The sequence below is a fragment of the Trachemys scripta genome, chromosome 20 (genome assembly GCF_013100865.1).
Source record: "Trachemys scripta elegans isolate TJP31775 chromosome 20, CAS_Tse_1.0, whole genome shotgun sequence".
In the NCBI taxonomy this organism is placed as follows: domain Eukaryota; kingdom Metazoa; phylum Chordata; order Testudines; family Emydidae; genus Trachemys; species Trachemys scripta.
In genome coordinates, this window is record NC_048317.1 from 9,284,546 (window position 1) to 9,296,636 (window position 12,091).

The 12,091-nt window shown below is 46.5% G+C and overlaps 1 protein-coding gene across 3 annotated transcripts in view; it reads left to right on the forward strand.

The window, feature by feature from the left end:
- Nucleotides 1–11,086, forward strand: part of LDLRAP1 (low density lipoprotein receptor adaptor protein 1) — a 41,332-nt gene extending 30,246 nt beyond the window's left edge. For 2 of the 3 annotated variants that reach the window (XM_034754020.1, XM_034754022.1), the window contains exons 5-9: nt 50–122; nt 1,420–1,503; nt 4,066–4,193; nt 6,877–6,911; nt 8,991–11,086. In XM_034754020.1, coding sequence (XP_034609911.1) covers nt 50–122; nt 1,420–1,503; nt 4,066–4,193; nt 6,877–6,911; nt 8,991–9,135 — 465 coding nt within the window. In that variant the 3' untranslated portion in view covers nt 9,136–11,086. The remainder of the gene's footprint in view (nt 1–49; nt 123–1,419; nt 1,504–4,065; nt 4,194–6,876; nt 6,912–8,990) is intronic. The other variant, XM_034754021.1, reaches the window with a different exon arrangement.
- The last annotated feature ends 1,005 nt before the right edge of the window (nt 11,087–12,091 follow it).

The window sequence follows — 12,091 nt, forward strand, 5'->3', positions numbered from 1 at the left end:
TCTAGGGGAGAAACTGCCTACTAATGCACTGTGTAACTGTGTCTTTCAGGCCCAGGCAGTTACCCTAACTGTAGCTCAAGCATTCAAAGTAGCGTTTGAGTTCTGGCAAGCATCCAAGGAAGGTGAGTGTGTCTCTCTCCGTGTCTTGCCATACATCCAAGGAAATAATTTGGGTTTATTATCCTTTCAAGTGATCTTTTAAAGTATGCGCTGAAAAAAAAGTGGGGGGGCGTTGAGGAGCGTTCAGGCCGCGCTGCTAACATAACCGCAGGTTTCTTGTGCCTCTGATGGCAGGGTCTAGAGTCTGCAATCAGCGGCTGACACATCCTACGGAGTCCTGCTAGTTGTAAATTTGTCTCTGCCTGTTGCTTTCACCGTAGGTGGGCAATGAAATACAGAGTGCCTAACAAGCTGTAAAGTAACTAGATATTCTTTCCAAGTCAGCCTGACACCTGTGTCCCCCCCCCCCCCCCATGCCAGGGTGCAAAAGAGAATTTGATATTAAGGGGCTGGGGCTGTTCTTCGCCATCCTACCCAATAGGTGCTGAGCGCCATCGCTCCCAATGTAATAAAGCTGGGGTGCTCATGCATCTGAAAACCAAACCTATGGGGGCAGAATCTGTGAGAAAGGGCACCTGGGAGGACTGTGGGTCTGTGCCACCAGGATTCTAGGCTGCTGTAGGGGCTGGTACATCCCTTGGCATGTAAGTTGGAATATCTATAGCTCTAAGCCCTACACTACTCCAGGGCCACTTGTGTCAGCCCTACGCATCTCCTGCACTGGGGAAATACCCTCACTCATGCATCCCTTCCACTTTCATCTCCTATACTGCCCTTATATGCCACCAGAGAGGCACGTAGGGCCTGGAGAAGAGGGAGGAACTGGCCCCAAGTGTTTTGGGTGGTGCTGGGTCTTCTGGAGAGTGAGTGGAACATAAGGGTCTCCTGAGGACGTGACTCAGAAAACATTTTCCCCCGAGTCCATGAAGCCCTTGATGCAGGTGGTCACAAGAGTTGGCTGGAAATGGAAGAAAAATCGTGCCCTAATTTGTGACCAAAAAGTCAAATGCAAAACTTCCCACAGGGCAGGAATTTCCAGAAAACCTGCATTTGGGGAAAACCAGGATCTCAAGGCCTTCCCTGCCTGGAAGGCTTTTGTCAATTTCATTATTTCTGCTTGCAGGTATGTCTTCTAGGCAGTCAGTCCAGGGGCCCTCAGTAGATCCCCTCCCCCTGGAAAATCAAACTTTTTGTGGCAAAACTTCAATTTTGGCCAAACAAATACTTTGGACAGAAAATGCCCTGGTGGGAAAGCTCCCGACCAGCTCTTATGATCACTACATATCATGTTTCCGTTAGTGAAATGCACTTCAGGAAATCCAGTGCCTACAGACAGTGAGGGAGTCTTTCTTCTTACAGAGAAAGAAAAGAGGGAAAAGTCCATCTCTGAGGGAGAAGGTGCAAGTGGCCCAAACTCAGAAGATCCTGCCTGCCTTAAAGCATGTAAGTGATGAACAAAAGAACACCCTGTTAGCTTTCAGGGATCTAAAGACCTCTGAGCAGCGACTGGGTTTTTTCATCTGGATTCGACCGAGTCACCTGGCAGAAATGTTTGCTCAGCACTAGTCTCCACAACTTTTGTGTCAGTGGTGCAGATTTGTTATTGGCCAACCACCTATGAAGAGAACCATTCTCAGTCATGGCTTCTACTGCAACCTCTTCTCTAAATGCCCTCTATTGAAGCAGGGGGATACAGGTAGGCAGGGCTGCTCACTGGCTGGCAGACAGTCCACCTAAAACAAGGTGTCAAACCAAGAAAGGTCAGGCCTGACCAGCCAATTTGGTGCAGCTTTTACAATCGCACACTCTCTCTGCATCTATCTTCAGGGAGAATATGAATACAATGCTAGGGTGTCCCCCCTCCATCTCTTCTCCCTCTCCCCCCCCCACTCCCACCCCCCACCCCCCCGGAAGTGACACACAATTGCTTCACCGGATGGCTGTGGAAAATAATAAATGCTACTGCATTCTGGGCACGTGCAGCCAAAGTGAGCCCAAGAACTACATCTGACTTCCCTGAAGGCGGGAGCAATGAACAGGAAAGGAAGAAGTAGTTGAGACGCTGAAGAGAAGGAGGTCTGCATATTGCCTGTGTACAAGAAACTGAATGGAAGGGGTCAAAATCTATGGAGGTTGAGGAGTGCTACAAGTTGATTTGTGGCTCAGTAGCATGGATCAGTAGTAAAAAGAGAATAGAGCGAGAGAATAATCCTAGCAGAACATTACAGGCTAGGATAATGGACATCCAAAGGAAGAGTGAGCAGCCGACGATAGCAGTGAGTAGAGACTAAAACTTCAATGTTTTATGTTTAATATTATGACAGAGGAGGAGGAGGAATTCCAGCTAGCTAGTGGTTTCTTGCTTATCAGTAGGTCCAGCTAAGTGCCTGATTATTAATGCAACTCTCAGTGGACATGGGGGAGAACCCAGGGGCTAAAACAGTTGTTGTCAAGTACGATGCTTTGGAATCAGACATGCAGCTGGTGAGAACATCTTCATTAGCCAGAGTCCATGGCCTGATTGTTGCCAATACATACTTTGTAAAAAGGGAGGCGTGCTTCATTACATAAGAGTTGCTACTTCCTGCCAAGAAGAGATTTAACAAACGGGGGAGACTATGAAGTGATTCCGGGAGAGCGGATTATGTTGCTTGTAATGGACTTTGGGGTGAAAAGGCTAGTGGGGGGAGGGGATGGGCAAAAGATGAGTTGTGGGACAAAACAATGAAGTGGTGGAGGCTTGCAGACAAGACTACAACCAAACGGACCATGATCACAACAGCGAGGCTAGGGGGAAAAGGGGGGGGGTGGCCAAATGAAAGGAGGGAAACTTCTTGGCAAGTAGACATGGTGATGGTCCAACAGTGTGCAGGAGGAAAAGTTTTTAAGTGATGGCAGAAAGTAAGAAGGCTAGAACGCTATGAGGAATAGAAGCTGGCAAAGGAAAAGGCAAAACAGTTGTGGCTGGCTTAATTGCATTGCAGAGGGCATGAAACTTTTCACAGCCCTGAGCAATGTAATTAAGATGACATAACTCAGGTGTAGGCCAGCCCTGAGACTGCAAGTAGCCTGAATCTCTAGCTTGGAGAGGTGTGAACTGCCCCATGCATCTCAATGAGGTGTTAACTCTGAAACATAAAATGAGGCGCTTGCCAGCTAGCAAACTGACTAACTTGAGCAGCAAACATTCAATTAATGTGGCAGTTTAAGACAGGAAAAAAAACAAACAACCACCTACTCTTTGCCAGGTTACCAAAACCTCCCCCAATAGTCCTATGATGCAAATGTACACTTGAATGACATTGTGTGTGGTATTAAACTGAATGCGGGAATGGGCTGCAATAACATTAATATCAAAAGAACCTAGGGGACAAAGTGCAGTCTGCTATTCCCACTTCATATTTAATGTAATAACTCCATTTTCAAATGGATGCTTAAGCAAAGCCGCTGCAGGTCTTCCAGTCCGTTATACCACCTAATCCAGGGTATCTTGCGGTAAAAATGAGGCTCCTGGCTTTTGTTTTGCAGAGGGGCTCTGATAATGCAATGCTTAGCCCAGTAATCATTCTGTACTCCTAGCATAGCAAGACCGTGGTGGCAGTGTGGTCCATTGGGCAAGGCTCTGTACTGGGAAATCAATGGCTGGGTTCTGTTCCCTGCTGTGTGACCCTGGGGAAATCACTTAACTCATCTGGGCCTCTTTCCCTTCCCACTCTCCTGTCTACTTGGGCCCTAAAATTTTTACAGTCCCTGCCCAGATGTTTGTACAGTGCCTAGCACTATCCTGGCCCCGATGTGGGAGGTTGGAGGAGGACTCTCTACCTGTTAACGTAAAGCAAATAAGTGGTGGCAGCCTAGCCCAGTAGGAAGGTATACATATTCCTCTTATTGGGGTGGGGAGGGCAGGGAAGGAGAACGGCAAAACTCTTCGCTGTAGAAGCTGGAGGGAAAGAACCTCTCTGTGACCTGTTTTTCCAGGTAACCTTTTTTGCTCTGTTCACACAGCAGTTGCCACAGGGAACCTGTTGGACTTCGAAGATGCTGCCAGATCTCCCCTGCCTGTCAGCACGAACGCCGCACACGTAGATGAGTTGGGTCCAGACATCTCATCTGAGAATAACAACATAGTCTGGGTAAGCGTACTGGGGGCGCTAGCTGTTCCTGCTGAAAAGAGGGAGGAATGTGATGCTGGGGGAAGGTGAAGCTTCATTTTCTGTTGATCACGACATCCTCCATTGGGGCTGGGGGGTTGTCTTAACCAAAGCCTTAACAATCGGGAGCAGAACTTCCAGACTACTCAGTCATTCATGCTGGGATTTTCAAAGGTGTCCAATCAAGTTTGCTTCCAGTGGGAGCCTGGAGTTTGATTTGGGTGCCGAACTCTTCCTTCGGCTCCTGTTGACTGCCAAGACCTGGGACTTTCAGAAGAGCTTGTAAACTTGTTTCGCAAACCCACATTTCAGATGCTTGGGCACTTCTTTATGTGCTTTATCACATACTTGGATGTCTAGTTTTCAGATAGAGGCACCAGTCTGTAGCTGCTATGCATGCTGATGTGGGTTACGCCAGTTCTCTAGCCATGCAGTCTATTGTTTGACTTGTCAAGTCCTGACGAGTCTGAGACCCACTATCTCAAACTACCTCTGTCTCCCACTGCAGTAGCTGAAATCTGCTGAATTGTGGAGCAGTGATGGGGCCTCTTTAGCCAAGGGGCTTAGCTTCCAGAGACTGCCTGTCTGAACCCAAGTGTTGTGACCTTCAGGCCAAATTAAGAGTATCACCTGTTCATCTCAACAGCTTTAACATCACAGTAGGTCCTGGAGAGATCTTAGCCAACCTCCTTCTTTTGCATAACTCTCAATAGCCTCAAGGTCATCAGAGCCCCAAAGCTTAATAGATTTAATCAAGTTGTCCATTGAAAGGCCATTTCAAACCTAAACTTTCCATTAAAACAACCCCCCACCCCCGCCCCATCCCAGCCCCCATTCAGAAATATTCAAATACTGTTCATGGGCAGTCTCCAAAGAGGAGAGGTTTGAAAAGGAAGCACACCAGCAGTTCTTCAAGAAATACTGCCCCGTAGCTCTGTAAATATCATTTTCTCGTCACAAAGTTCCGTATGAAATATGTGCTAAGTAGGTCCTTTGCCGAAAACATCCTGCTGAGCTGGGTCTGCTGTATCTGCTGCACTTTGCACCTCGTGAGCTTGAAACGGTGAGTGCCATCCGCCAAGGCCAGTCCTAAAATCTAAGGAGCGGTCCGCTTTTCGTTTCCAGCGCTGGGGAAAGCGTCCGCATGCAAAGAGCGAACCGATGCTTTCAGCCAGAACAACCTTGCATGGAGGGAACAAAAGTAGGCTCTTGTGAGAAGCACGTGCTGGAATCTCGGCATCTGAACTTGGAACAAAGTGGCCGCGCTCACCCCTGCGCAGAGGGGACAGTACAAGGATTAGGCTTGTTTTGAGGGCTTAAGCTGTGCGGAGCCTTGGGCTGTCCCTCCCTACAGCAGTGAATTTTTACCTAGCGGCAGTGGTGAGAAACATTAAAGCGGCAGTACACAAATAAAAAGGCATCCCTTTTCCAACAAAATCCACTGCAGAAAATCATCAGGAGGCCTTGGGAAGGGGATGAGGAAATAGCAGAATCTGGCACTGCACAGCTTTCTGTTACCTGAAGTTAACTTGGATGGGCGGGTCGGGGGTGCCGGTTGTGTGGATGCTTAATTTTGGAAGGCTTGGGAACAGAGAGGGCGATTCCACTGGGCTTTGGATCAGGCCTCACTGGTCCAGGGAGGGGATTGCTGCTGGTGGTTAGGGGGAGGAGAGACGCTGGAAATGGATGTGGGTGGTGGTGATGGAACAGCATCTCTCAAGCTGGTAGGTCCTTGCTCTTTGCAAAAAACCTGCAGTGCTGTGTCTCAGTCCCTGATAGCCAGTGTTGCTCTAGGCCAGGGGCGGGCAAACTTTTTGGCCTAAGGGCCGCATCGGGTTTCGTAAATTGTATGGAGGGCCGGTTAGGAGAGAGGGTCATGGCCTGGCCCCCACCTCCTATCTGCCCTCCCGTCCTCCCCTCGGGACTCCTACCTCATCCAACCCCCCTCCCGTTCCCTGATGGCCCCTCTTGGACCCCCCACTGCCGCATCCAACCCCTCCTCTCATTCCTGATGGGGGGGCCCCCCCAGGACCCCTGCCCCATCCAACCACCCCTTCTCCCTGTCCCCTGACTGCCCCCAGAACCCCTGCCCCTGACTGCCTGCTGCCGCCCCATCCAACCCCCCCCTTCCCAACTTCCCCTCCAACCACCATCCACACCCTTGCCCCCTGACAACCACCCCGGACTTCCCTGCCCTCTATCCAACCCCCCTGCTCCCTTACCGCGTGCTGCCTGGAGCACCGGTGGCTGGCGGTGCTACAGCCGTGCCGCCCGGCTGAAGCCAGGCCACGCTGCTGCTGCCGCCACACAGCAAAGAGACCGGATCAGGCCGGGCTCTGCAGCTGCGCTGCCCCAGGAGCTCACAGCCCCGCCACCCAGAGCATTGCGCTGACGGCATGGCAAGCGAGCTGAAGCTGTGGGAGACGGGAGACAGCGGGGGAGGGGCCGAGGGCGAGCCTTCCGGGCCACGAGCTTGGGGGCCGGACAGGATGGTCCCATGGGCCAGATGTGGTCCATGGACCGTAGCTTGCCCACCCCTGGTTTAGGCGCTTGATGATGCTGTACCGACGCCAAAGGAAAGTTGAGCCAGCTCTTTAAATACACTTGCACGCTAGCTTACCAACTACCTCTCTCTCTCTCTCTCTCTCTCTCTCTCTCAATAAAGGAAATGGATGATGGGCTCGAGGAGGCATTTTCAAGGTAATTCTAATAACTCTTTACAAGTTTATGGCACTAGGGACCAACCCAAGAGACTTGACTACGACTAGTTCTAATAATGCTTCTAATCTAATCCGCTCCTATGATCTGACCCGGGGAGCAACCCAGCCAGTGCTTCAGCTCTTAATTGAAAGATAGACTTGGAGGCTGGCTGATAGTCAAAATATTTTGACTAACCCTTTAAGGATGGAGATAGGTGTGTGTGATGGGGGAATCTAATTCCCCAAACATAGCATGGTGATAGTGTCTCCTCTTACTGGAAGGGATATGCACTCAGCTGGCATTGTCCAGTCCCCATGCTAGCAGGAGAGATCTTGGTCTGATCTTCTTGCACTTTCCTGCTCCTCCCCCATGTTAGTGTAATAGTAAAATAGTATTTACACTGCCATTCCCCAGATGAACTGCAAACGTAATCAAGGGGTAAGACGCTCTAACTCAGATCTAGTTCATCACCTAACCAAGGGGTTATCTATGTTCGAATCCTTGTATTGCTGTAACAAAAGCAACTTGGTGACAGTGCAAATCCCTAATATCTACCTGTTTAAACCATACTTAAAGTGGTTAAGGTTAGATCAGCTTATAGCGCAAAAAAAGTGAGTATACTAGGCTTAAGGTGGAAGGCTCGCTTTCCTTACCTTCGGTGTTCATTGTGGAAAGAGAAGTTGCAAATCATTCCTAAATCATTTAAGGGATGCTGTCAACTTAAATCCTACTCCAAACCAGTTTCCTCACCTCTGTTACTAAAGAACATGTTGGACTACTTTAAAACTGAACTTTAATAATCAAATTTTACTAATCACTATCTCCCCTCCCTCCCGCCCCAGTTTGGATATTGAATTGTCAGTTTCACTATCCGTGTCACAATGGTTAGGCTGCAAATGCGGCAGGAGCACATTTATTAATCTGTTCCCAATGGAATTTAGCAAATTGTGAAAAATTCTTTCCATTGGTCTTTCTTTTAAAAGCATCATTACGGTTTGGGTTTGGCTTTTGTTGTGGTTTAAAAAAAAAAAAAAAAAAAAAAGATATATACACACACACACCTCTACCCCGATATAACACTGTCCTCGGGAGCCAAAAAATCTTACCGCGTTATAGGTGAAACCGCGTTATATCGAACTTGCTTTGATCCGCTGGAGTGCGCAGCCCTGCCCCCCCTGGAGTGCTGCTTTACTACGTTCTATCCAAATTTGTGTTATATCGGGTCGCGTTATATCAGGGTAGGAGTGTGTGTGTGGGGGTGTGTGTGTGTAATATTTGGGGTCAAATTTGAGTTGGTAGTCTAAGATCTATTATATGAACTCCAAATATCTTTTGGGCATGGGAGAGGTTGGCGCAGAAGTATTAGGCTTGTACGTATGGAATTTAGTAATATAACTACAAAAAGGTGGGGCGTTAACTTTCATAAACATCTACAGTGCCCTGGGATGAAAGATCCTGTTAAAAATGACCCTACAGGCAGGCCACCATTACCATTTCAGATCTGAGCACAGCCTCAAAATACTGGTGGTTGTGTGTGTGTGGTTTTTTTTTTTTTTTTTTTTTTTTTTCCCCTGAAGAGTAAAATTTTAGAACAGACTTCTGAGAACCAGGAGTGCTGCTGTGAGCTGTGGGAATGATTGTGGATGGCAGTAAATTATGTACTGGCTGTTTGCTCAGGTATTCCTGGAATGGTGAAAATTTAGACATTTTCTTTTGGTGAGGCTGCTTTGGTCAGGGCGTTCTTTTAATTGAGATAAGGTCCCTGCTAACAATGCACCAGTCAGTGCTAGCTTAGGAGGCAAAAGACAGCATTTTGCCAGGCCTATAATGTAAAGGAAGCCCTCATTGCGAATGTAGACTGTCTTTAAGGTGAAACTCTGATAAGCCAGCAGAGAAGCAGGCATCAAACTTCAGAGAGCTGCAAAGATCAGCTCTCTCTCTCTTTAGGAGCATTTCTTTACAAGCTGTTGGAAGGATGTTGAAGTATGAAGCTGCATACAGCAGCATAGATGTGGGAAGTATAGAAGCTATAAACACCTTCCTTGTGGATAAAGGTGATCTGCTGATCTTTCTTCTCAGACTTGCTCAGTCTAGAACCAACCCTCACGTCCTGGACACTGGCCTGACTGCTCAAGATATCCAGAGTGCGGAAACCCTCTCTCCTGTAGACTGGGACAAAATTGATTCAAATGCGGCAGAGAAAGACGACCTGTTTGGGTTCTGAAGAGCTCCTCCTCCACCGAACCGTTTGCAATAGAGTAACCACTTAAAGTAAAAGGACTGAATGTGAACCCTTCTGGGTAAAGTTCTGGAGGCTTTCTTGAAGGGTAGGTTTCACCATTCTTACAGATGCTGTTATCACACCAACAACTGCTTAGACCAAAGCTTTAGACATTTAATACATTTTTTTAACCTTGCTTTTTATCTAAACCGCGAGATGCTCTTGAATATATTTATTCAGTAACCGTTACCGTTTACATATATTATGGAAGTTAATTTTGTATAGGATCCAGCAATGTAACGTGTACAGTCTTAGATGACAATATACTGATGCAAGAGTATTCAGCAGAGCTTGTTGTCTTCCAAAAATGACTATCCAGCACCAAAGACTCTTTAGCGTGTATATATTTTTCTAGATTCCTGAACATATAATTGCAATTGTAAGCACAACTGTTACTCATCGTTTGCTTTTAAAACAACTCTAGTTCTGCAGTTGTCTTCTTGCATTTCACCTTCTTGATCAACTGGGAGGGAAAGAACTACAACAGCTGATAGCAGTATTAAAATCAGAGGTAACAGGTTTTATTTTCCTTGTGAATGTCTGTGATAAAGCCCCATAGTTGTCAGCCCTCCGTAATGGGTTGTCTGACACTTTGCTAGCTTTCAGATTGGAGTTGGCACACTTACCCAAAGAGTCGGAGCTTTTCACTTTAAAAAGCCTGAACTGAAAGTATGGCCCAAAATGTCAAAACAAGCAACCTCTCTTCTCACCCAGAAGCTACTGATCCAAATATCACCGCAATATTGCAGGACTGTATCTCACAACCGACCTCTCACACTTGTCATATTTTTTTCATTATGACTCTAAATCTGAAGACTTCAGTCGCAAAAAGGTTCTCTGCTAACACTTGGCTTTTGATTGTACATTGAAGATTGCAGGTTGGATTGAACCAGTTGCATAATAGGTTAATGCTTAAACACTGGCTGCCTCTTACTGTGTACTCCTCTATCTGGTCTCCATACCAATCTCGCTCTAGTGGAGCCACTTAGTAGACTGAGGCAGAATTGGATTAAGTGAAACCAATATTTACCTGGATGTTCTTCCAAGAAAAAAAATCCCCTGTATGCTATTTTGATGATTATCCTTCCAAGACCTACACTTCCTGAGAAGCTGAGAGAAAAATGCCACTCCTTAATCTCCTGTACTTCAAGATTTGAAAATAAATAATGGTGATATAAGGATTATGTTAATTAAAAGATTAAACTTAATGAGTGCACGGACACAGTTTGCAGTGTGTGTGGCCTTGTGAGGAATATACTAATCTGTTTTATAGATTTGTAACTCGGTTCTGAAACACTATGTGGGGAATGAATTCGGCTTTTTATAAGTCTCCTAACATTGTACAAAGTAAAAATAAATAAATAAATCTCTCAGGGGAGAGAAAATAATTGTATTAGGAAACAGCTGAATGACTCTTAACTTACAGACGGTGCATTTTATAAAGGATACTGCGATATGATAAGGGGGAGCTGTAAAGCTGACTCATCATGTCTGCTATAAAACCTTGGTGCTCCTTTCTCCTGCAAAAGCAATCGTGCATCTTGTTTGGTCTCCTCAGTGGCACTAATCTCTTGCAAAGAGAGGAGTTGCACACTAAGTTTTGTATATCTGCTGTATGTCGATGGTATAAACAGCCCCCAGATTAAGCAAAGCTAGCTGTAGGCAAGCACCCTGCTCTCTGATTCATTGGGGGAGTTGTGATATATTTTTTCCCCCCTAAAAGAATTTTTTGTTGCACGAACCATGAGGATTCAGCTATACATTCATCTCTTTTTCTAGAGATCCTTGGAGTATATACTTAGATCTAGTATTCTGCATATATGTACATAGTCTGAAACCCTTTGCTGTAAAAAAAATCTGTACTAATAAAAGTTCTACCTTTTTTTGAGTACCAGTGCTGGACTGCTTTAATGTGCAAACAGGGTGGCAAGAAAAATAGCTTTTCACTGCTTCTCACATGCAACGCTTACCTTCTCCCTTCCACTTCTAATGGACAGTAAATAACCAGAAACTACCAGCATATGTAACACTTGTAGAATGCATGCCTTGATCAGTCTCTTCATAGCGGCCTACCTGTGGAGGAGTGATTGCTGGAGTCTTATTGTAATCAGATGGCTAACTTTCTGACAAGCACCTGCTTAAGTGATGTGCTTTGACTCAGCCCCCAGGTAAGAATCATCAGTTCTTTCCCACGCTGTGCTGGGCTTTTGGCAGGCCATGGAGTGGGAGGTGCTTGGGGGAGAGCAGTGGGCAGGGGGCCTCAGGAAGGGTGGAGAGCAGTGGGTGGCTGGGGAGGCCTTGGGGGAGGAGGCAGAGAGGGAGGTGGGGCAATGCTTCAGGGAAAGGGGCAGAGTGGGGCAGGGCCTCAGGATGGGGGTGGCGCACCCACCAGGGAAAAATAAATGTAAACGCCTCTGTACAACGAGAACAGGAGTACTTGTGGCACCTCAGAGACTAACAAATTTATTTGAGCATAAGCTTTCGTGGGCTACAGCCCCTTCTGTACAACTAAATATACAATTCTTTACAAATAAATTTTACATGTGGGGATTGTGTAAGTTGCAAGAATTTCTTAGACCCTTCCATGAGAGGTGATAGCTAATTTTTACTGTTGCCTCCTCAAATCTGAATCGAAAAGACGCTTTTCTTAGCCCTGAAGTTTTTGTTTATTCTACCCCATTTTTCTGCAAGCTTTGGAGGCAGTCTCCTGGGCTAACATTTAATCACTTAGCTAAAAATCGCCTGTTGAACGGCAAATATAGAAATTCATTTTAGGATGTTGACAAATAGATTTAGTAAACCATGAGCAATGGAATGTTCTCAAAATGTAACCCTGAGCCAGTCTGGTATTGAATGCTGAGTGGGTCGGAGTTTACAAAGATTCCTTTCATCAGTGTCA